General features: G+C 47.7%; 1 protein-coding gene across 2 annotated transcripts in view; it reads left to right on the top strand.

The window, feature by feature from the left end:
* Positions 1-24,951, top strand: part of LSMEM1 (leucine rich single-pass membrane protein 1) — a 267,545-nt gene that overhangs the window by 227,469 nt on the left and 15,125 nt on the right. Inside the window, exon 4 of one of the 2 annotated variants that reach the window (XM_078674434.1) lies at positions 14,443-14,582. The exons of the other annotated variant lie outside the window; for it this stretch is intronic. Within the exon in view, the coding sequence (XP_078530560.1) occupies positions 14,443-14,531 (89 nt within the window). The 3' untranslated portion in view covers positions 14,532-14,582. Of the gene's footprint in view, positions 1-14,442; positions 14,583-24,951 lie in introns of those variants that run through there. 2 annotated transcript variants of the gene reach the window in all.

Raw genomic sequence — 24,951 nt, 5'->3', positions numbered from 1 at the left:
CAATATGCGGCACTGTACATGCTGAACCCCTACAAACTATAGAAGGCAAGTTTACCAAAAGGCTACTGTCTGTCCCGGGTTTGTGCCCTAATTTTTTTTGTTGATAATCAACTTTATTGGCATTTCGGAAGCAACAAAAAAAGGTTGTTGGTGGCAGCTCAGCATTTATTAGGCACAGGTAAAAACATTCAGCAGCGTACATAAACGGGTGGGTAATGTCCCAGTCCGGCAGCACAAACTTGTCGATAGAGTAAAACACAACAGTTATATCAGTGCTCATGGTGGCAGCAGGTTAAACCATTTCCCCCAAATTCTGGTAAATTGTTCAGGCGCACCCCGGGCTTCGCAGAGAGCCTCCTCCTGGACCCCGCACCAGTCCACCCCCCTCCTCCAGCCCTTAACCGTTGGTGCAGAGTCTCGGAGCCAATGACGTGCAATATCGCGCTTGGCCACAGCCAACGCCGTCCCCAGCAGGCACTTGTCCGATCTATTGCCATCAAGGCCATCCAATACCCCTAGGATCAGCCGGAGTGGGTCATGGGGGACCTCCCAACCCAAGGCCCATGTTAACTCCCTCTCCACCCCCCGCCAGAACCTCTCCAGTCCAGGGCATGTCCAGACCATGTGGAAAAAATCAGCCGGGGAACATCCGCATCTAGGGCAGTCAGGGGTGGGTCTCAGGCGGGCTCGATGGAGCCTCTCTGAGGTAAGGTAGGACGTGTGCAGGTAGTATATCTGTACAAGCCTTAACTTGGAGGATGTGGTCAGGGTGCGTGGGGCCATCAAGGCGTCTCTCCAATCGGCCTCCTCCAGGGGTCCCACCCATTCCTCCCATCTGGTCCGCAAGCGATCAAGGGACGCAGGACTGTTGTTGATTAGGGCGCGATAGATTCGGGACACTCCCCGCCTCCCCAGGTCTCCCATTATCACCTGGGCTTCTGATGGGTTAAATTCTGGGAGGGTAGTTGGTGTAGGGAGGTGCGCGTGGAGGGCATGTCGCAGCTGGAGGTAGCGGTAATGTTGGGTATGTGAGAGGGCGTGACGTTGCCGTAATTCGGTAAAGGCTCGGACGTGGTCTCCCACCCATACATCTCCGAGCACCGACACTCCAATGAGGTCCCAGCGTCGGAACCCGTCCAGGGACGATACCTCACGGAGCCAGTTCCCAGAGTGGCGTCTGGCGGGTAAGTGTACGGTCCCATCCCGTGTGTCGGAGAGAGGCTCGCCAAGCCGACAAGACCGCTCTGGTAACGGGGGCCAAGGATTGCGGAATCGGGCAGAGGAGGGCTTGAATCCGGGGGAAGTCCGTCTCTGCCAATTCCACCCGATACGCCGCATCGGACCAGCCACCCGCATACCAGTCGTGGATAACTATTAGTTTGGTGGCCAAATAGTAGAGGTAAAGATGAGTCACCCCCAGGCCTCCGTCATAGGGCGGAATGCGGCAGTGTGCAAGAGAGATCCGCGGTTGTCCGCCTCCCCAGAGGAACCTGGACAAGGGTCCGTCCAGCTCACGAAACCAGGTACGGGGGAGTGGGATGGAGGTGTTCTGTAGGGTGTAAAGAAAGCGGGGAAGAATCATCATTTTGAAATGGGCGCTCCGCCCAAGGGGGTTGAGGGGAAGGGAGTGCCATTTCTTTAAGTCGATCTCATTCGGGTCACCAGGGGCGCGATATTCAGGGCCCATTCCAACTCCGGCAGGAGGGTCACCCAGATCCCCAGATATTTGACCGAATTGTGCCGGATGGGAATAGATGACTGCCAGTCAAAGCATTCCCGGGAGGGGTGTGATGGGACCAGGGTGGACTTGGCCGCATTAAGCCTTAGGCCATAGACTCGCTCAAATTCCCGGAGGAGGTGCAGGCATCTAGGGCCCGAGTTTGCCGGGTCTGCCAAATATAGAAGCACATCGTCGGCGTAGAGGGCGATCTTATCTACGTGGCTCTCATTCCAGGCCAAGCCCTGGATATGGCAATCTCGCCGGATGAGCGTCGCCAGGGGCTCCATTGCCAGCGCGAAAAGGAGCGGAGACAAGGGGCACCCCTGGCGCGTCCCTCTACGAACCGGGAACGCTTGTGAGAGCAATCCATTGACTAGCGCTCGGGCCCTGGGATTCGCATAGAGGACCCCCACATAACTGCGGAACCGCGGGCCAACCCCATTAGCCATAACACGTCCTGCAGGTACTCCCAACCCACCGTGTCGAAAGCCTTCTCAAAGTCAAGAAAGAGGAGGGCGAGATAGGGAGACAGACGGGATCGATGGGCCAAGGCCAGATGAAGGCCGCGGATACAGTGGCGGGTTCCCTTGGCCGGCATAAAGCCACATTGGTCCGGGAGGACCAGGTCCTGTAGGAAGGGCTTGAGTCTTTGGGCCAGTATTGTGGCGAAAAGCTTAATTTCAGTATTGATGAGGGAGACGGAAGTTCGCACAATCCAGTGAGGGCGGATGGGACTTAGGAATGACCACAATCATGGCCAGGTCCGACTCAGTGGGGAAGGCGCCTGACTCTATCACATGGTGGAAGAGATGCAACAGCCGGGGTGCCAGAGTGTCTCTAAAGGCCGCATAGAATTCTTGGGGGAAGCTGTCCGGGCCCGGCGTTTTGCCTCGATTTAGGAGGGGGATGGCCTCCAAGATCTCCTCCTGTGAGAAGGGCCGTTCCAGGGAGTCTGCATCTTCTGGAGCAAGGGAGGAAATCTGCACACCTGCACCGTCCAGGAGGGTGGCCAGCAGCACCTCCGGGGGGCGCAATGCGTATAGATGGGTGTAAAATTCAACGAAGGTGTCCGCAATGCCTGCAGACGTCGTCCGGAGGATACCGTCCAGTGCACTGATCTCTGGTCTCTGGAATGACGCGGTGGATCTTAGGGTAGGACACCAGGCTATGGAGGAGTTTACCATTTGTATCACCCCATCCATAGATCCGCGCTACCGACGACCGCCACAGCTGCTGGGCCGAGTCGAGCGAGGCCTGGCGAATTTCCTCTCGGATCAGTGCTAACTGTCGGGCGGGATCCCCTCGACCACTTGCGGCCTGCTCAACCTCGAGCCGTGCCGCTCGGGTCTCCAAGTCCACCAGTCGGGCCAGCCGTTCAGCTCGTTTGGCATAGACCCACCCCCTCGCCACCCCACCGATCACGGCTTTGCCCGCCTCCCATAGGGTCCCTGTCGATGAAACCGAGCCCTCATTGGTGGCAAAATAATGGGGGAGTTCCCATCCCAGCTCCTCCACTAGGGCCTGGTCCTGCAGGAACCAGGCATTGAGGCACCATACCACACGCGACCCCCCCCCCCCGGGGTAAAGCCCATGCGAAGGGAGACCGGGGAGTGGTCTGATAGCCCCCTTGGTAAAATGGCCACACCAGCGAGCAGCTGGCAGTCCAGGGCTGGAAGTAGGAGAAGGTCTATGCGGGAAAGGGTGTGGTGAGAGGCCGAGGTATGAGTGTACTGTGTCTTACGGGGATTCCACACCCGCCAGGCATCGCAGAGCCCCAGGGAGGACGCCCAGCCCGAGAGGGCCGCCGCGGTAGAGGATCGGGTCGCCGAAGGAGGCCCAGATGCATCTCGTTCCGGCTGCAGTACCGCGTTGAAATCACCGCCCACCAGTGTGAGGCCAGGCAGGAACTCGGAGAGGACATGCGTAAGGGAGCGCAGAGTTGGGGATAGAAGGGCGGGAGGGACATAGACATTCAGGATGTTCAGGGGGCAACCTTCCAACGTGCCCGAGATCGCAACATATCTCCCCTGCGGATCGGTGTAGGCTTTGGTCAGGGCAAAGGGGAGGCCTCTGCAGAGCAGGATCGCCGCTCCCCAGGACCCGCGCTGAAAGCCGGAGTGCCAGGCCAATGCGAATCCGTAACGAAGTAGGAATGGACATTGGGTGCCTAGAAGATGGATCTCCTGGAGAAGGAGTACATCTGCCGAGAGGCGCTGCGCCACTCGGAGGACCGCCGCGCGCTTGATGCGATCAAGAAGACCATTCACGTTCCAGGGGAGAACGTGGAGGGGCCTAGGCAGAGAGTAGGCCATTGGGGGGGTGGAGAAGTGGGTCGGCGCAGGGCCCGCAGGGGATCGTGCCGCGGGGGTAGGACTCATCACACCGCCCCCGACCGGGGCACAGGGAATGCAGCGCAGGGCTGCAGGGTCCAGGCACCTGAGGCATTAGGGGGGCCGAGGGAAGAAGGGTGTGGCAGTCCAAAAAGGGGAATCAGGGTTACCAGAGCATCTGCGTGTCGTGAGTGCATGCCGGGCATACTGTGCCCATCGCCGAGGAGTGTCAGAAAGTGCTGCTGTCGGCCACTCGTGAGCGAGCACCAATTTAGCCAAAGAGCAGCTGCTGAGCGCCAATTGAAGGAACAGCCCGTAGGCAGCTAGAAGCAAGAACCATGGAGGAGACAACGGTCTCCTTTTCCCAACCCCCTCAACACCCCCCACCCTACACTTCGAAACAGGAAGCATCTGTCGCCCAGCAAAAACAAAACAATCCCCTCACAAAAAACAAACCACTCAGTAGAGGACAGGAACTAAACTGAAACGCTTAGCTGGGAGCATTGGCACTAGTGCAGTGACAAACAAGGAAGGACCCCCTTTCGTATGGTCAGATGAAGTACAACAGCCATAAAGATTAAAAGTCAGCTAGCCAGTCAGACACAGTGACAACGATCTGCGCGGTCACCAAGAGCCATAGGATACACGTGCGGATGATAAAGAAGGATACCGACAGGGAAAGAGAGAGGAGGAAGAAAGGACAGCAAAGGGAGATGGAGGAGAGAGGCAGGTAAGAAGAGCATCATGAGAGTGACATAGTGCAGATCACAGGTGAGGCCCTCCTCAGGCCGCTCGCTCTCCAGGCGTCAGGCCAGACCCGGAGGAACGTATCCAACATGTCGGTCACTCAGGGCGACCATGGTCAGAGAGAGAGCATAGGACCAGGTTCATGCCTCTGCCTCTTGCGAAGAGTCCCGGATCACCAGGCTGCCAGACAAGTCCGAGTCCATCCAGATTTGCGCAAGTCTGTGCCAGGAATCAAGGGCTCTGCCACGGCGGTCTCGGTGGAGGGGCCCGCCGACGGGGTGTCACCTCGACCCGGGGGAGGAGTAGGAGATGGTCGCCACCCAGTCCCTTCAGGCGAGTTCGAAGCGTCATGGCGTCGGCATCCCCGTCTGCGGGACCCGGTCCGGCGCCGCCGCGGCTTGGGCTCCTCGCGGCCAGAGCGGGAGGCAGGTCCACGGGAAGGGGAAGGCATCCGGCTAGATCTCAGGGGCCTCTCCTCCGTGAGCCAGGTCCAGGCGGCCTGCGGGGTATCAAAGAAGAAGGATTGATCTTGGAAGAGGTCCTTGAGCCGTGCGGGGAACAGGAGACCGTATCACAAGCCCATCACCCGAAGCTTCTGTTTAACTTCATCATAGGATTTCCTTTGGGACTGGACTTCCCTTGAGTAGTCCGGGAAGATCATGATCGTGGAGTTCTGGAACTTCAGGGGGCCCAAGTCTCTGGCCGCACCCAGGATGGCGTCCCGGTCCCGGAAGTTAAAGATGCGGAGGATGAAAGGCCAGGCAGGACCCCCGGGGGGGTTTTGGACACTAAGGATAGCGAACCAGGGGGAAAGTTTCTCCGCCGGCATCCAGGAGCGGAAACAGGATTCCAAGAAGTCAGCCACCGGGCCCTTCTCCACCCCCTCCCGAAATCCAATGAGGTGGAGGTTGTTCCGTCAGGCACGGTTTTCTTTATCCTCCGCTCTGTGATGGACGTCAGACGTCAGTGTTTGAAGGCGGGCCACTTGGGTCTTGAGGGTGGCCAGGTCATCCTCCGTAGAGGATATACGGGACTCTGCCTCAGAGATGTGCGCCGTGGCATTCCTGAGATCCTGCCGGATGAGGGTGACATCAACCCGTACCTCCCCGATCTGAGTCTCCACCGAAGCCTGGGAGGAGCTGATAGCTTGAAGGATGGTTGATAAGTCCCCCCCCCCTCTGCCCCGGAGGGAGGAGGGGTCCTGCACCAGGGCCAGGGTCTGGCCTGGTGAATTTGTCCATATGGAGTTGAGCGGAAGGAACCGAGGGCTGCGTACTTTTCCCCCTGACCATGGCTCCTCCAGGGGAATCGGGCCAAGGAGGGGCCGGCGTCGCAGGTGCAGGTGGTCTGAACACCAGACGTCTCCCCACAATCTCACGATGGCGCAGGAGATCACCTCTTGGGGTACAACAGGCAGAGACATGGAACCACCAACGAGTCCCCGGGGTCCCTCTCACGGAAGGGAGGACGCAGAGGGCAGAGGAGCAGAGGGGGTAGTCTTGGGGGAATCCGCCACGCCTCAGGTGTAGGATGACAATCCAGGGGCGGGGCACTCCAGGGGCCGCTCCAGGCACAATATCTCAGGGCGCTGGGCTCAGTCCAGTCGCGAGAAGGCAGGACGGGGGGCCGGGTGGCTCCCAATGACGCAGGGGGGGGGCCAAGGACTGGCAGGGGGTCAAGCAACACCCGGGGGGCACTGGGGCGGTCAGTTACACAGTCCAGGTGACAGTCCACAGGCGGGAACCCCCGGGGGCCCCAACCCCCGCTCCGACTCCCTCCTCACCTCTGGTCCAGGCGGCCCAAATCTTCAGTAGGGGCCCCAAGGCGATCGCCGCTGCAGAAGCTGGCAGGATTGGACCCCAGGGCCACACGGGGGGTCCAGGGCGCAGAGGGACCGTCTCCAGGCGGGGGCCACCAATGGGGGTAATGCAGGAGGGCCCCAGAGACTCTCTCAGGCGCGGGCACAGGCCCACCGGGTGCCCCAGGACCTCAGGGACGCCCGGCAGGACGCAGGCGGCCCCAGCCCCCCACAGAGACAAATGAGTGCCCAGCAAGGAGTCCTCAATGGAAGGTTTCTGTCTAGCGACAGCGGGGGGGCATCAGGGGGGCAGTCACAGGGCATGGCGGCAAGTCCAGGCGGCCGCCGCGCAAGGCCCCAGTTTCAGGCCTCCAGGCCTAGGTCGAGCACAGCAGGCAAGGCGGGAGCACAGAGTTGGTGGCGTGCCGCACCTCTCAGCCACTCGGCACGCCACAGCACCAGTGCACCACAGGCTGCGGGCAGGGGACCGGACGGGTCAACAGCTCTAGGGGGCTCAGCAAATGGGCACGGCAGGGGTCGCCTCCAGCCCCTGCCACCCGGACAAGCCCACCGACTCTGCAGGGCACACGGGTCCGCTTCCCGCCTCCGAGCCGGGCAGGCAGATGCAACGGCTCCGGGCAGGACAGTGAGCCCGGCGGGGGGCCCAGAAGTCACGCCTCTCCTCCCGTACACCCGGCGGGGCCGGAAAGCCCTCGGGCCGCAAAGGGATCGCAGCTGCCGCAGGGGAGGAGCCGGCCGCTCCAAGAATCACTAGGGGGCCGCCATCTTGGCAGCCTCGCAGCCGGGTGGGAGCAGAGCAGCAGAGACGCAGACCGGGCTCCGGGAGATCGCAAACCTCAGGAGGAGGTGCCCAGCGGACTGAAGAACGCAGCGGTGCCAGGTAGGTCCAGGGATGTAGGCTGCTGCTAACGGATATCGGGCGGATGACGGATGGGGGTCCAGAGCACTCTTAGAGTGCGACCGCCATCTTGAAACCCTAGGCCACACCCCTCGTTTGTGCCCTAATTTAATTGCACATAAGGAACTAGGCCTGCCATGCATTAGCGACAGTATTAAAATAGCCTGCTATTGTTGTGGATTTCAATATGGAAAAGACAAAATGTTCCACATAACAAACATATCAAAGGGATGCTATTAATCTTGATCATGCAAAATCCATTCCCTGGCTAACATACCTGAGACAGACATTTGCATCTTTGGGCTTGGCATACCTTTATGAAAACCCTATTTGCTGTGTAACCTTCCCTAGATCAAAATTGAAAGATATCTTACTATCTATCTGTTCTCAGGCTAGATGGGAAAGGAATGTGGCAAAACACACAATACTTTTATATCAAGCAGTACCGCCTGTCTTGCGAGGGGCCTCTTCTTAACTCTCCTTTGACGTGAAACCCCACCATTACTACCTGATGACTAGATTATGCTTAGATTACATCCCTCTTATGCTGGGATATCCGGCTAATTCCTTCTCTCTAGCTCGCCTTCCAACATGCCTGTCACGTCGTTATGCACATGCGATGCATTATATAAATAAACTACCTCACATATCCTGTTTTTTGTGTTGTTACGGGAAAGAGAGGAAAAGGTATATTGTCCCTTTACTGCGAAAGTTTAGTTTAACCAATCACACTTCAGCTCTTGTAGTTCTCCAACACTTGGAAACGCCATATGTATGTTATGTGACGGCATCATTTCTACAAGCGGTCATATAAACTAGAATGGCTTCTACCCCACAGTTATTTGACCTAGAGGTCCCTGAATCTGGATAGATAGCCCCAGATGGTGCAAAAAGAGAGAAACCGCTAAGCACATTCAGCACTTTGATATATGTCTCTGCTATTTATTGTGGTATATCTGATATGTATCTCTAGGAGCAACTGATTTTAGTTCTATGGAGTTAGGCTTGTTTTATATTTCATATATTAAGGGCTTTTATTTTTTTATCAAGTCACAGAGTGTATGATTTTAAAGGTGGATTGAATGTATAAATAACTGTTTGCATGATGTTCTGTGTGTTTTGATGCATTTTTAATGCGAATAAAGTTTGTTGATTGATAAAGTGGAAGTCTGTATACCAACAGAATATTTCCATCACAATATAGGTTATGTGACCCACTATTCCACACCATGGGCAGCTTTTTAAGCCTATGTTAGGGGAACACTTTTAACAAAACAGGCGGGGATTCTTAAAAGTATCTGGATGCTGCTTTATTACGTAGAACGTGATATTCGGAAACTAGAGGCTGAGGTCTCTACCATGGCCAGCGCGTCATAACTATGGAGCATGAATATTATATCACAACAATTTAATGTAAAGGCGGACAGACAGGTGGCTTTCCTGACGAAATGTATATCCAATCTTGCAGATATAGCGAGGGAGATCCTCCCAGCAGAACGCTAGCTTAGCTACTTAAGGGGGATAGAAGTCACAATGTAATACTTCAGATATAGGAAGAGAAATATGGGTCTATGGGGTATATTATCAAGGGGTTTTATCTCCGCTTTTTTGGCTTTAAAAGCCAAGAAAGCGGAGATAAAATTATCTCCCTATTACCAAGCTGTCGCTAACACCAGTTAGCGACAGCTAATAGGAGATAGCGACCATCTTGGGCCCCACTTTGCATGTCAGTGATATTTATCACTAATGATATGCAAAGTGGGCGTGCCAAGATGTTAGCGACTGGAAACAGTCGCTAACATCGCTATCTCCTATTACCAACTTTTGGAGATATTTGCGCTAAGGGCGAATATCTCCAAAAGCTAACACCTGCCCTGAGCAGTTCTTAGCCATGTTATCCAATGGGAGGTGGATAACATGGCTAAGAGCATTTGCTCGATAATGCATGAATATCGCTGACTTTTCAGCGATATTCATGCATTGCGGGCGTTTTTTATCGCATTTGCGATAAACCTTGCTAATAGCAAGGTTTATCTGCGATAAAAATCGCCGATGTGCGGCGATAATTTTTGTCTCTAAACAAGTTAGAGACAAAAATTATCGCTAGTTGTTGATAATATACCCCTATATTAGTTGGCGAAGGTCCTGTCAAATCACCCGTCCCTCCTTATGGAGGGCATGGGCTCTCCATTCCAGTTAACATGTGTCCCCTATCGATCTACCTCACTTTATTTACGTACCATTGTTTTAATTCCCTCTGTTATTGAATTCGCAGCAGTTTTCTTGGACGCAGCAAAGGCTTTTGACTCTCTAGAATGGGCTTATGAAATGACTACATTGCACAGATATCGCATTGGGGAACCATTCCCGAATACGACCTGGCTATATGCCAAACCTGTGGTTAGGGATATATGCAAAGGGATTAGTGTCAGACCCTTTCCCAGTAGTCAAGGGACTACTTTTTTTTAATGGCTATGGATCCCATGAGCAAATATCTTCAAGTGCGCCATTCACAGAGGGGGCACACGCTGAGTCAAGGAACCTGCTCATGTCCATGTATGCCAACTATATCCTACTCTTCACCAGGGATTCAGGGCGTAATCTTGTGCCAGTAATCAGAGAGGTTAGAATTGGTGGATATTCAGGCATTAAAATAAATTGAAAAAAATCTGAATTGTTCCTGCTTACTGGGTCCTCCATCTGAGCACTGAGAGAGTTGTCCATCTCCTGGGTGGATGAATTGATGACATACCTTGGCATACACATTCACCGCAATATTGAGGCTGTGACTAGACGGAATTACGGCGCAGCTCTGGAATAGTTGGCCTACTGTGTAAAAACATGGCAGCAGCTGCCTTTTCTATAGCAGGTCGCATAGCATTCATTAAAAGGATGGTTCCATAGTAATTGGGCTAGTGCCAGGAAAACGGGCATGGGAGTTAGACATTGGGGAAGATGCGAGATGGGGGTTCTGCTCTAGACAAACAACGGCACATTTTTATGAACTATAGGCATGAAATATTGCACTATTAATCTACGTAGGAAATAAATTAAGCCGGGACACTGCCTAGAATAGGCCAAACTCGATCACACAGCTGTCCCTGCTGTTTTCCCCTTCATACTGATTTCCTACATCTCGCATGGTCCTACCCACTAATATATTTTTGGGGGGTTTGTTGCTCACACTGTATCCAAAATGATAGGAACTCAACTTACATCAGTCTGGACCCATTGATAGAGCACCTGGGTATGTTTAAATGCTTCTTTGCAACATCCCACGATTTTCTCCAATGGCTCTGCTTTTGGCAAAGCGTAGAGTTGCCATGCACTTGATCACTGTACCTTAAGACAGCCTGCCTTAAGAGGGTAAATGAATTAAGGAAATGGTGATATGCAGTAACGCAGTGGATACATATGCATTGATGCAATCTCAGACATTAAGACGTAGGAATATACGGAGCCCGCAGAGGGTATATTGTCTACAGGACACAAGCTCTGACGCATCTGAATATGACAGTAGCCCATCTACAAGTGACATCACCCCAGGCTGATTGAGCTAGGTTGCTGTTACTGTAATCTATGCTAAACAGCTGGGATATTGCCCTTCAACTTGTTAAAGACCTTTGTAAACAAAATGTTTTGGGATGTGTGGGAGAGACTCATGACAGTCCATTGAGGCACAAACGTTCCACATACACCGTGGTGCTGTACCATCCCATCATTTTACCCCTCACAGTCAGAGTGTACTTTTGTCTTTTGAGAACAAGTTGAGTAGCCCTGGTGCTCCTCAGTGTCACTCTTTGGATGAGCTTTGAGTGGGGGACCCCCGATGTTCTCACCTCTCCTAGGCACTCATAGCAAGTGGCCCCTAAACTACTGCAACAGGGAGCTCCTCAGAATTTCCAGTTTTTGTTTTTTCCATGGAGGTTTCGGTGATAGAAAAAGCTGAACTCTCAGTGTGAAATACTGGGGAGAAGCATGTGGACATCCTGCACAAAGACTGATTTCTAGATGTTATTCCCCCAAAACTTGTAACCCTGCTATTTCTGTACTCCTGGAATTATCATGCCGCAACCCTGCACTAGTAATTCCAGGGCGGTAAAATAACGGTAATATTTCTGGAGCAGGTGATAGCTCATGACGGAATGATAAATCTTTTTTTTGTGGTGCCTATAGGACACTACCTACTGCCTTCCCCACATAAATTATATCCTATTAATTTGAGGCAATAGGTTCCATTGGTATTTTTTTTAATGTCATGTACTTCAGCATTATGCTCTGCCATCCTCGTTGTATCTTTTAATGAACATTAAGACTGAACAGAAGTATAGAGCTTTGTGAGAGTTACCCTGTAAAATAAAAATATAGAAGAACTGTGAAACAACAAACCTCTCAAAATTGAAATACGTTTTATATAGAGATGAATCTACTAGAGTGGTATGCTTTGCATCTTTCGTGTTTCAGATACAGTTAACCACTGAATAAAATAAATGCAGTTTTCAGCATTCTTTTCTTTTTTTTTTTTGGAATAGTTTGACTTTACTCTCATCTAACTTCAGTAGCTGGGAATCTTCCAAAGTCACTATGGGGCATATTTACGAAAAAATGTTGGAGCTCGGTTCTAAGCCAAATTTGTCAACACCGCACAATGACATTTTTTAAATGTAGGGATGCACCGTATTCACAAGCATACGGGTCACCCCGGTATTCCTCAAGCGATGCACAAAAAAAGCTGCCTAGCGCCAGTGCAGGTACCCTGCCACCATGTTTCAAGGGTGCCTGCGCTGCCAGGACGATTGTTTATGCAGAGGAAGGGACACCTTCCTGCACATAAACAATCAGTAATGGTGATTTGCTCTGTCTATGTGTGCTGCTAAATGTAGCGCACATAGAAAGAGCATAGAACGAGGAGAATTAATAATTTCTCCTCGTATCGCCATTCTAATACCAGGTATTCCCTGGTGTTCGTTTTTGGTATTGCATCTGCCTTGTAAATCTGGGGCAGCGTTAAAAATCAGTCGGTGTTGCGGTGAAATGCCCACAGTAAAACCCATTGCATGCCCCTTCGTTGCAGAGGACTGTGGCAGTAAGAGGCATATTTACAAGGTGATGTTAAGCCAAGTTAAGTGGCTTAGCACCACCCTGTAAATATGGGAAATGGCTCTACACCACCGGAGTGTCGAAAAAATTGATGCTCCACTGTCTAGGGAAAATAGTGAATGTCAACGTTACTTAAACCAAAGCTCCTACCTTGATTGGTGCAATGAGTCCGCTCACTTACTCATTGGCTGCCTTCCCTTTGAATTAGTGCACAATGCATGTGCATGTTGTTGACATCCATTTAAAAATTGTTTCTTTATCTTCCCTATGTCCAGGGGAAAGAGTGATAGCCAGCCTTACTTCACCCAAAGCCCAGTCCTGGGTTGAATCATGAAATGGAGCTTATACAGTGTTTACTTACACATTATAGCGCTAAGTTGTTCTTTTGGTGCAACTTATTACCTACAACCCAAAATCAGACCAACCATTTTTTTTCAAAACGGAAAATATGCTCCTTGATTAAGTGGCACATACAAAAATGACAATATTCAAGACTCCTCTGAGCTATACTAATGCACACTATTTTAGGTCTGGCATTTGAAAAAGCTTTACCTGTGTCACACAATATTAGAAATTGGACTCCTGGTTGGCTGATATATGCACACAGGCCCGGCAGGAAACACAACTCAAGTCAGGGTAAACTAGATACACAATAAGATAACATGTGCCCACCCTCTTGTAGCTTGACACAGATCAGTCAGGCTTATCTACAAAAGCTATGTGTAAAGTATTTGTGCAAGCACAAGGAGATGATGGACGGAGCGCTGAAACTTTTCAGACACTCATCCCTAGTCACAGATCTGGGTTGAATCCATCATCGTTCTTCAGCTCACTTCGCCACCCCAGTTCAGACACAGCTATATGCAAATCAGTCTTGAACCTGTGCCTCATAGAAACAGTCCAGCTCGAGCTGCCAAGCCAATGTCTTCCCTAAACCGGCAGGCCAAAGACAGGTTTGAATGACTACTTCTGTGGGTGGCACAATTAGGGCTGCAGGCCCACTTGTTGCAGGCCCTGGGTATATGGTATACCACTTTACAAGGGACTTACAAGTAAATCAAATGTGCCAAGCAGGTGTTAACCAGTTATACAGTGTTAAGAGTAGAGAGCACATGCACTTTAGCAATGGTCAGCAGTGGTAAAGTACTCAGTGTCCTAAAATCAACAAAAAGAAGGTCAGAAAAAGAGGAGGAGGATGGCAAAAGGTTTTGGGTGATCCTCCAGAAAGGGCTATTTCCTACACACATCTGTTGTTTAAAAAGATAATTATACATAATATAAATGTATAGCAAGTCTTTTGTCGTTCATACTTTCCTTTTGTCCGCCATAGAACACACCATTGTGCAGTGGGTCAATCCACTTACTTACTGCCTGTCTTCACTTTGAGGGACTGCACAAAGCCTTTGCGCATTGTTGACAGTCGTTTAAAAAGATTTCCTTTATCTTCAGTGTCATAGCTTGTTTGTGTTTTTAGGCTATTTATTTTTTATATTAACTTTAAATACAGGGATATTTAGTTTGACTGCACTTCTAGAGCCCTTTTTGATTGTGATTTTCTATAGTTGGTGTTATAAAGTGTTTATGTGACATTTTAACATTGCAGCTACCTGAAATATGAGTGCTTGGTAAGGTTTTAATTAAATGTGTTTCCATCACAAACGATAATAACAATAAAATGTAAAACACAACTGAAAGACATGCTTGAAAATGTAATTAGCAAACCTGACACATTAGTGAATGTTTTTAAAATGTTACATTTTTGTTGCAACCATTTGGTGCCCACCTTTAGTTGGTGGCATATTTTCTTTTATTTCTTTTTGTTTTTGAGGCACAGACTGGCAAGAAAAAAAACAGTGGTGGTGGAACAATTTTCTGACTGTGGGTGTTGCCATCAGTGGTACATCCTTGAAGTCCTAGGTATTCTGAAACACCCAAGCATCACACAGCGAACATGTTTGCAAATTTCAGCGGGAGAGTGGTAAGAGTGTAGTATGTAGCTGGTGTTGAATTTAGGAACATGCTGTCATAAATATATAACTAAAACATGGTGTTGGAGCACTGGCCTTTTACAGACAGCACATTTCCCACTGAAATTACTGGTAAATTCACACAGACCTGTAGTTTTACTAATTTAACTATATAGAGCACAAACAATAATGTGTGGAAATTCGGTTTTGGAAAATATTTGTAATTTTTGCATCACCAAGTGAACTGTTTTGATCTTATTGAAATATTTGTTTTCATCATACTTTAGAATTAGAGGAAAAACACTTCATTTTGCTTTTCTGTTTATTTATTTTGAAATATTTGTACAGTTCATTTATAGGTATTTAAATTTGAAAACTACATCTTACAGGCTTCCCTTTCACACCAGCAAGATTGTCACATACTTCCCTTCATAAAGTCTTGGCACTCTGCAATAAGAGAAAGAAAAATAAACACAAGTCAAAGTCAAAGTCAAAAGATTTTTATTTGCTTTGGTACTCAACTGAGGACCACAAACTTAAAAACAATTTACATGAAGAGAATTAATAGAAATTTAATATAGTATTAAAAAAGATTTTAGAAATTTGTAGAAATTATAACAGACCCATTCGCTGGGTGGTTGTTTTCCTAATGTTAACAAGTTATTTACTGTGGTAATTTTACATTTCCGATATATCGGGTCAAGATATCTTGCCCGTTCTTTTACTACATTTGGATGGGGACAGACAAATAAAATATGCTCAATGTCCTGATCACCTCCTTGACAGAGGTTACATATCGGGGAATCTGCTAGTGACCATCTGGAGGTAAAGGTAGATACAGGTAAGATTCCCAGGGGTCCTCGCTCAGTCCCACCCTGTTTAATGTCTACATGGCCCCGCTGGAGGACGTGGTTACCCGCTATGGGATAAAAATAGTCAACTATGCCGACGACACACAACTCGTCGTCTCCCTGTCCCAGTTGGATAAGAACCCTGAAATCCTACTTAACTGTCTACAAGACATACATACCTGGATGTGTGAATCCGCGCTGAAACTGAACGGGACAAAAACAGAAATCATGCTGCTGGGCAACAAATGGTCCTCTGTCCCTTCTTCAGCCTGGCCAGACTCCTTCGGTGACATCCCCACGCCCAAGACTGAAATTAAAACACTGGGCTTCTGGCTGGAGCAGGACCTTTCCTTGAAGACCCAGGCAGTTAAGACCGCGGGCACATGCTTTGGGCTCCTCCGCTCTATTCGGAAGATCCTCCCCCTCTTGCCCCCCATGTCCAGGAAACTCCTGGTGCAAGGGCTCATTCTATCACGCCTGGACTACGGCAACGCCGCATATCTCGGTGCTCCTGAAACCACCCTGACCAAACTTCAGCGCGTACAAAATGCCGCAGCGAGACTCATTCTCAAACTTCCCCCTAGAGCCCATACCACACCGGCCCTCAAATCGCTGCACTGGCTACCGGTCCGCCAGCGAGTGGAGTTTAAGGCCTTGTGCATCACGCACAAACTCATTAATGGGGTTGGACCTGCCACCCTCAAAGATATGATCACACCTTACAAAGCCCACAGAAACCTCCGCTCGGACAACGAACATCTGGCCACTGTCCCAAGATTCAAGAAGGCGCGCACCGGTGGACGACGCTTCTCGGTCAAGGCCTCCTCCACATGGAACGCACTCCCTCGTCTGCTGCGTGTGGAACCAAGCCACACGCTATTCCGCAAAAGACTCAAAACCCTCCTCTTCCCAAAATAGTTCCTGATTCTCGCCCGTCTCGGATTTTACAGTATTATAGCGCGGGGATGCCTTCGGGTCACCAGGCGCTTTACAAATCTCAAAAATAAATAAAATAAATTCCTAAGCGTAACATTGTTATGGCCCTTCTAGCTCCGTGTGTAAGGCAAAACCCCAGATACGGCCTCATTTGCTTATAATCCAATGTCTCGGTAAAGGTTTTATATGTGGATAACTTACTACAATATGTAAGATCCAAATCGTAGCTCAGTCTCGGTGTGAAGCATTTCAAAAAGAGTTTCAATTGGGATTTTGACCAAGTAAACAAAATATCTTTGGTAAGATTAGCCATTTTAAATGCCGCTGACATATTCCTGAAGAAATTAAGTTTTAAAGAATCTGAATTGAATGTCTCGGCCTTTAACAAAAATCTCAATGTTCCTTCCTTTGCATGCAGCATATTATAAGCCCATCTGATGACGTTTGCCACGGCTGTAGCATAGGAGCTTGTTAATGCAAATTCCAGTCTGAGAGCTTGTACAGATGTTGATCTAGAAACCTTTAATATTTTTTTCAAGATCTTTCCTTCGGTTATGTCCATATACGACCATTGCTTTGTTGGTATGTGCTCAGTAGCATAAGATAAAACCCGGGGTATTTTTGCTCTGTACACTTGGAGTAATGATGAGAAATGCCTGTTTCCGGTGGCAGTATACAATCTAGAGAGAGCCCCAGCATGTATTTCTGATTTTCTCTTTAGGTTGTTTATTTGTTTTGAGTTTTGCAAATTCTTTGTGAAAATCCTGCCGAGGTAAGTATATTCTTCTACTTCCTCTACTCTGATCCCATCAAGATTCCAACAGTATTTGACACTTTTTTCCTACCTGAAAAAGCTACTACTTTGGTTTTTGTTAGATTAGGGATTAAATAATGGTCCTTAGAGTAAACATTTAAAGAGTCCAGTAGCTTTTGAAGACCAAAAGGTGTAAGGTCCAGCATTACTATGTCATCTGCATATAACAGAGCGTGAATGCTCTGTAAAGCAATCTTTGGCGGCAAACTAGAGCATTGTTGCAGATGGTACGGCAAATCACTTAGATATAATGAGAATAAAATTGGTGCAAGAAGGCACCCTTGTTTGAGGCCGTTAGAAGTTTTAATCGGTTTAGTCAGTCCTTTTTCGCTCCCCATTTGTACCTGGGACCAAGTGTTGGTATGGAGCTTAATTACGATCTGCAGTAAATTTTCGGAAATCCCCAGTCTCCTCAATTTTTTCCATAGTGTAGGTCTGTCTACGCGATCGAACGCTGTAGAATAGTCAATAAACGCAGCGTACACTGGTTGTGATTTCTGCCCAATGTATTTGTCTAAGATAGTCTGGAGGATTGATATGTAATCAGTGACTGAATGATTGGGACGAAAGCTGGCTTGGTACTTAGGTATTAAACCCTGCGAGAAGGACCAGTCTTTTAGTCTATCCAAGACCTCCGCAGCAAAGATTTTTCCTGTAGCGTCCATCAACGCTATTTGGCGATAATTACCAGCGATATTTTGACTCCCCTTTTTGTGTATTGGAATTATAGTACTCCCCTGCCACGACTTTGGTAATCTCCTAGTGCAGAAGATATAATTAAACAGAGGTGATAACATCTGACTCCATTCTTTTGGATGTGACTGCAAGACCTTAATGGGTATTTGATCAGGACCTGACGCTGAAGTACTCCTAGCTTTTTTAATATGCATTTCTATAGAAAATGCTGTAGTTTTTTCTATCGAATTTAATTTATTTTCCATAGTGATATCAGTATCATTTCTGTTAAATTCAATTATATTTTCTTTGTATAGGTCAGTTAGATAAATTTCCCATTCTTGCGGTGGAACCGGTATAGCATGCAGTTTCTTTTTTGTTCCAGTCGTTTTGGCAATCAGAGACCAGTATTTTCTTTGGTTATATTTTTTCGCCGCCTCTTGGATATCCACCCAATTTTTATCCTGCAACATTCTTTTTTGGCTATTCTTCTCTCGTCTTAGTTGGTTTTTTAATTTATTTATTTCTTGCTGAATAACAGGTGAAAAATTCAAGTATTGCCCTCTAATGAGTTTATTGAGCTTCCTCCTAATTGTATTTTTGCTGGACACCTTGTAGTTTCTCTTTTTATCTTGTTTTATCCTGTTTAGGAGAGCTCTTTTGAGATTGTTCATAATACATTCAAAGTTTGTTATTTGGTTTTCAGAGTATATACTAGATAAGAGTTGATTTTGTAAGATCGTTTCATTAATGTGATCCAAGGTCGCTGAGTTCCAGAAGATTCGTCTCTGTTTATTATCAATTTCAATATTACTTTTATAGCACATAATTAGGTTCGACGAGGAGGACTTTACCGACCATCCAGTGATTAAGTATAGGAGAGCATGGTCGCTATCATCTGTAAAATTGGTACTCAAGTGTAAAACTGTATCCACTAGCTCCATACCACATATTAGGTAATCAATAGTAGATGAAGATCCATTTCCTCGTCTTGTGACAGACGCCGGTCTATCACCATCCACATTACCATTCAAAATTGTCCCATTTAAATTTGGCAAACATGCTAATAACAATTTTCCTCTTTTGTCAGAAGCTTTCCCTTTAGGGAATATTGGGATACATAGTTCCAGCGTTTCTTCTTCATATAGTTTTGCCCATTTACCTATCTCGGCATTGGAGATTTTTCCGTTCAAGTCACCCATGATTAAATATGACGTGTTTGCTCGATCTTCCATTATCTGTGCAATTGCATCCATGGTTTCCACAAAAGTGACGTCCTGGTTGGTGCCTGGAGGGATATACACGTTAAAAAGTAAAAAGGCCTTTTTTTGGTCAAGGATATGAGTCTTCAGTAAGACTTTAATACATTGAAAGTAGTCGGATTTGGACTCGATAACTTCTTGGAACCATGAGTGCTCCTCACTCAATAAAATTGCCAATCCGCCCTTAGCATGTCCTCTGTTTGCTGCTATAGCCGGAGTATCATAAACATAATAGCCCATCTGATTAAAGGATTTTGTCGCCCATGTTTCCTGTATAGCTAAAATATCTGGAAAGTTATTCAGTGCTGCATTCATTTTATTATTTGTTTTTCCGGCTATATTCCATGAGATAATCCTTAAACCATTGTTAAACAGTGAGTTGTTGTTGATACACTAATTTATTACTGTTTATGGTCTCCGAAACCCAAGCCCAGGACTTTGTTGTTTTTTTGACCTCAATTTCTTCTTGGTTTTGGCACCACACTTTCCTTTCTCCGTTATTTACCTGAATTTTCAAAATTTCCTTCCTTGCACAAGAAAGCCCTGAGTCAACATGATCAGAGATATTGGTGTACCAGTTGTTAATTGGAATATTCAAGTTAGTTCCTAGGAGGCCAATAGGTTTATTTTTGGTTTTGATGTTCTTTGGTGAAGATATTTCAATAACATCGTAGCCGCATTTATGTAATGTTTCTTGTTCCTTTATGATGATCCCAGGAAGAACTGGTGACCAGAAGACTACTTCTGCTATTTTTTTTCAAAACTGTAGACTACTTCTGCTATTTTACGATTTTCTTTTGTGGGGAAGGTCACCAAGTCTATTTCTTTGCTTGTAATACTTTGTAAAGAATGTATTTGCTGTAACAAATTAATTATCCTTCCTCGATTTAATGGTAGATTATCAATTGGAAAAAGTTCTTCAAACTGTAAATGATTAGTCACAGTTGGGTCACCGCCTAGAGGCAACTTCTTATTATTCTCTGTTGTTTCCTTGTTTGTTTGGCCTGCTCTATTAGATACTTTGGAAGGTATATATTCAGGCGCTTTGTGGTTCAAGAACGTTATTGATGGTATATTTGTTATATCGCTAAGTGCCTCTGCCGAAGAATGATTGAATATTATTTTATCGTTCTGACCCTCCTGGTTATTTTGAGGGGTAATTGCATTTTTGAATTTGAGCTTTCGGGATTTCTTTTTATTGATTCTTCTTAACGGTTTCCTATTTCTATTTTTTCCCTTTGTTCCTTTGTTAAGTTTTGATTGGGGGATCTTGTCATCTCCAACTTCATCAGGTAAAAGTATAGTGGAGGTTCCATCTTCTCCTTCATCGGTACCTTTTTGCAAATGTTGTTTTTTGGCAACCGAAAAAATAGAGTACTCTTTAGCTGTAGATAGAGGCTCTTCTCTGAAAAGATTTTTCAAGGAATATATTTTGACATCCTTAGACTTTTTCCGGTTCTTTATATTCGATTGATCATGTATTTTATGTTCAGATGTTTGGGTACTAGTGTCACATTTGTTTTGAGATTCAGGACTTAAGATATTATTGGAGGAAGTGTTGTAATTATCCTGCTTCGCCTCAGTTATCTGTTTGCTATTTATTACATCAGCAAGATCTTTTTTCCTCTTTTCTTCTACCAAAAATTTTAAGATACCAATTTGAACATCCAAAGTTTGATCGGAATTTTCCAAAATGTTACCTAAAAAAGATAGAACTGATTCCAATATTTCCTGTAAGGTATAAAGAGCCTTTGAAATAGGTGTCGCAGTATTAGTTGAATTAATGTCATTAGGGCGAAATGGATCCAATGATGTGTCCAGGTCTATTTTATGATCTAAGGATTGCTCCTGAGACGTGGTTAGTAAATTGTCTGAATGTAACTGAAGATCAGAGATATTTCCCATCAGCTTTATGTCATTTTGGAAAAGATCCTCGGTATCAGAGAGGCTACCTAGTTGTTTTATGGGTGTTAGAGATGTTAGTTGGGAAGACTCGTGAATCGGTATTTGTGTTGAGAATAGGATCTTCTGATTGATTTCGAGACCCGAAACACTTGAAGTTTGAGTAGTTTGTAAGTCAAGGAGAGGCAGCTCTGATGCCTCATTAGATGGTATTGTTTCAGCTTTTACAGGAATTTCTTGGACGTTGGAAGGAGTTTGTTTTTTTGGTGATAAAGCTAAAAAATAGTTGCTAATTGCAGGGGTTCCAGTTATCTGACCTTGTTTTATTGCTTTGTCAGAAGATTTTCTTATTGCTTCCTCGGTGCCCATTCTCTTCATGAATATAGTGCGAGATCGGAGTTTTTGAAGGCTATGAAAGTTTCCTTAGTCAATTTTGTGAGTATTTTAGATGATGTTTACCGCTCTAATGTTAATTAATATATTGACTGCTCGGGTAGTCGGCAATCAAGTAGACGGAAGATACACTTTCCACGCTATTGCCGGTTGTTACTCAATCCAAAGACCCTATTGTGACATAGACATATTAATTGAGATAGAAATTCAAATGGAAATGAAAATAAGGTGGCCCGTCCCGTCCTTGTACGTCCCTGGACGGCCACAGACGGCCCGCTCTTAGCCCGGTCTTCTCCCCGAGCTGCGTCCCGCGCTGCGGGAGATATGAGGCAAGATATAGGGGGCGTGGAGGGTGGGGGGCGGGCCAGCAGGGAGAGCGGACCGGAAGGTGGAGATCGGTCTCGCAGGGACTCCTGGTTCCTGGAGTCCCTGCACACTCGCAGCCCCGCTTTCGCCTCACACCCGGTACCGCCCTACAGCTGCTGTTCCTCTGTGAATGCCTCTGTGCCTCAAAGGGCGATGCGGCACCCGCGGAGCGGGTGCGGCGAGATGTGGCCGCTGAAGAAGAAAAAAGCCGCTGGTGATCAGGTTGGTGAAAGTGCCTCCGTGCAATTTATGCTTGTCTCACAGAGCGGATAGCATGGAACGTTTTTAAGTCTTCAGTCAGTAGGGCGGGGGGCGACCAGCAGGGAGAGCGGACCGGAAGGTGGAGATCGGTCTCGCAGGGACTCCTGGTTCCTGGAGTCCCTGCACACTCGCAGCCCCGCTTTCGCCTCACACCCGGTACCGCCCTACAGCTGCTGTTCCTCTGTGAATGCCTATGTGCCTCAAAGGGCGATGCGGCACCCGCGGAGCGGGTGCGGCGAGATGTGGCCGCTGAAGAAGAAAAAAGCCGCTGGTGATCAGGTCGGTGAAAGTGCCTCCGTGCAATTTATGCTTGTCTCACAGAGCGGATAGCATGGAACGTTTTTAAGTCTTCAGTCAGTAGGGCGGGGGGCGGGCCAGCAGGGAGAGCGGACCGGAAGGTGGAGATCGGTCTCGCAGGGACTCCTGGTTCCTGGAGTCCCTGCACACTCGCAGCCCCGCTTTCGCCTCACACCCGGTACCGCCCTACAGCTGCTGTTCCTCTGTGAATGCCTCTGTGCCTCAAAGGGCGAGATGTGGCCGCTGAAGAAGAAAAAAGCCGCTGGTGATCAGGTCGGTGAAAGTGCCTCCGTGCAATTTATGCTTGTCTCACAGAGCGGATAGCATGGAACGTTTTTAAGTCTTCAGTCAGTAGGGCGGGGGGCGGGCCAGCAGGGAGAGCGGACCGGAAGGTGGAGATCGGTCTCGCAGGGACTCCTGGTTCCTGGAGTCCCTGCACACTCGCAGCCCCGCTTTCGCCTCACACCCGGTACCGCCCTACAGCTGCTGTTCCTCTGTGAATGCCTCTGTGCCTCAAAGGGCGATGCGGCACCCGCGGAGCGGGTGCGGCGAGATGTGGCCGCTGAAGAAGAAAAAAGCCGCTGGTGATCAGGTCGGTGAAAGTGCCTCCGTGCAATTTATGCTTGTCTTGTCTTAGCTATGCATTAAACACTTTTAATGCATAGCTAATGTAACAAGATAAAAATAAAATGTAAAGCTATCTTTGATGATCATTCACCTTCAGAACCTCTGTATGGTGGTTCTGGGGTGCTACAGTACCCCCGCGCCCCTACTTCAATAGATAATGTAAAAAATACCACCACGCTAGGTTGCCAAGACCAGACCTGCAGCTTTATCAGTGATTTTTTTGTACATGACTTTGAACACCGTTTCTCATGCAATATTGATTAGTAGACTGCTTAAGATCGGAGTCAGAAGTAATGTCCTTCGATGGTATTAACCTGGGGCCATTAAATCTTGCATGGTTTCCATCACTGTTAGAAATGGGGGTCTCTAGTTGGCAGAGGTAGGTACCTTTGTCCAAATAAGGGGCCCTTGCTTCTAGTCAGGGTAAGGGGATACACTCCTTAAAATAACCCCTGCTCACCCCCAATGTAGCTTGGCACGAGCAGAAAGACTTATCTCAGAGGCAGTGTGTAAAGCATTTGTGAGCACATACAGTAATACGGTGAAAACACTACAAATGGACACCACACCAGTAAATAAGTAATCTTTATCTAATTCAAAACAAGACCAACGACAAAAATCCACAATACAGTATCAGAAATATCCTCAAAAATAGGTTATTCACTCAAATAAAACTTGTAGCAACAGATAACTCCACTTGGAGTTATAACGACATCATGACCGGCGAAAATCTTAAAGTACAGCGCCGGCCGTGAGGTGTGCGGCATCAGGCCCACAAAGAACAGTACCTTGGAAACAATGAAAACAAAGACATTTCACGGCGTCGGGGAGGTGATGCTTCATTGGTGCCACGCTGCGTCAGTTCATTAAGACCCCAGAGGAGGTGAAGCCTCTGTTTCTAACTGCAGGGGAGGCGACGCGACTGTTCCTTACTGCGTCTGGGAGGTGACATCACAATGGCGCCGAAGCCTTTGTTCCTTACGAAGGCGCGATGTTGATGGATTCTAGGATCACCCTTGTCGAGGATTCGCTCTGCGATGATGGAGTTGGCTTTGGTGCTTTGTTTCCGCCTGGCGCAAAGTGCACTGCATGCTTGTTTTTTATTTAGCACTCTATGGAAGTCCATGTGTTTCCTTGCTCTTCCCACTGCCTCTGTATCCCTGCACATTTTTTTTTATTCTAGTCCCCCCGGCCCCCGCTCCCTGATGCTCAGCATCTTGCTTCTCATTTTTAATTTAATTTATATTTTTTTAACAAGGTCCCAAAAACTCCACAGTGCCACCCCGCAGCTCGCTCCCCTTATTTTTGCTTTTGTGCACTTTTTCATTTTAATTTATCATTCTAACATGACTATCCGCTACATTAGAATGGTAAAACAAAAATGGTCGCCACGAATCATTGCACAGCAGGCATGCGCATTCTCCATGGTGCACGTGTGAGCATCAGGGACGTTCTTGGATAGGTTTCCTTTAATAGACAACTTCCTGTAATGGCACATGCTATTGGTAATTAAAATTAAAAAAAACATTGGAAAGCCGAGCAGCTCAGCTTTATGGAGCCGCGATCGATTGGATTTGCCAATGCTTGTTTTAAACTTTCGGCAGCTGGTTTTCTGCCATGTGCTGTCGTCTACAGTAGAAAACAGAAGGCAGTTTTTTCAGGCAGCGACTGAGGGGGATGGTTGACAATCACAGACTGTCTTGAAAAGCGTTGACTTGACATGAAAAGTATGACTGTGGGCCACTGCCTTGGTTGGAATACGAAATGTAGCCCGAGGTCTGCTCACTTGTGTCCATATTTATAGAGGTCTTGTCTCTTGTCCAAATGGAAAGTTCACTAGATTTGTGTTTTCCGAGCCGCCTTGCTGCTGTATAGATGACAAACATTAGCTCTCGTGTTCTGAAGCGGAGACTCCTCTTACTGTGCCCGGGCCCTCAAAGAAGCAGGGTAGTGGTACAGCTTACAATTTCACTTCCACCCATTTCA

This window comes from Lissotriton helveticus, chromosome 1_1 (genome assembly GCF_964261635.1).
Source record: "Lissotriton helveticus chromosome 1_1, aLisHel1.1, whole genome shotgun sequence".
Lineage (NCBI taxonomy): Eukaryota > Metazoa > Chordata > Amphibia > Caudata > Salamandridae > Lissotriton > Lissotriton helveticus.
This window is presented reverse-complemented; position numbering and strand designations above follow the sequence as displayed.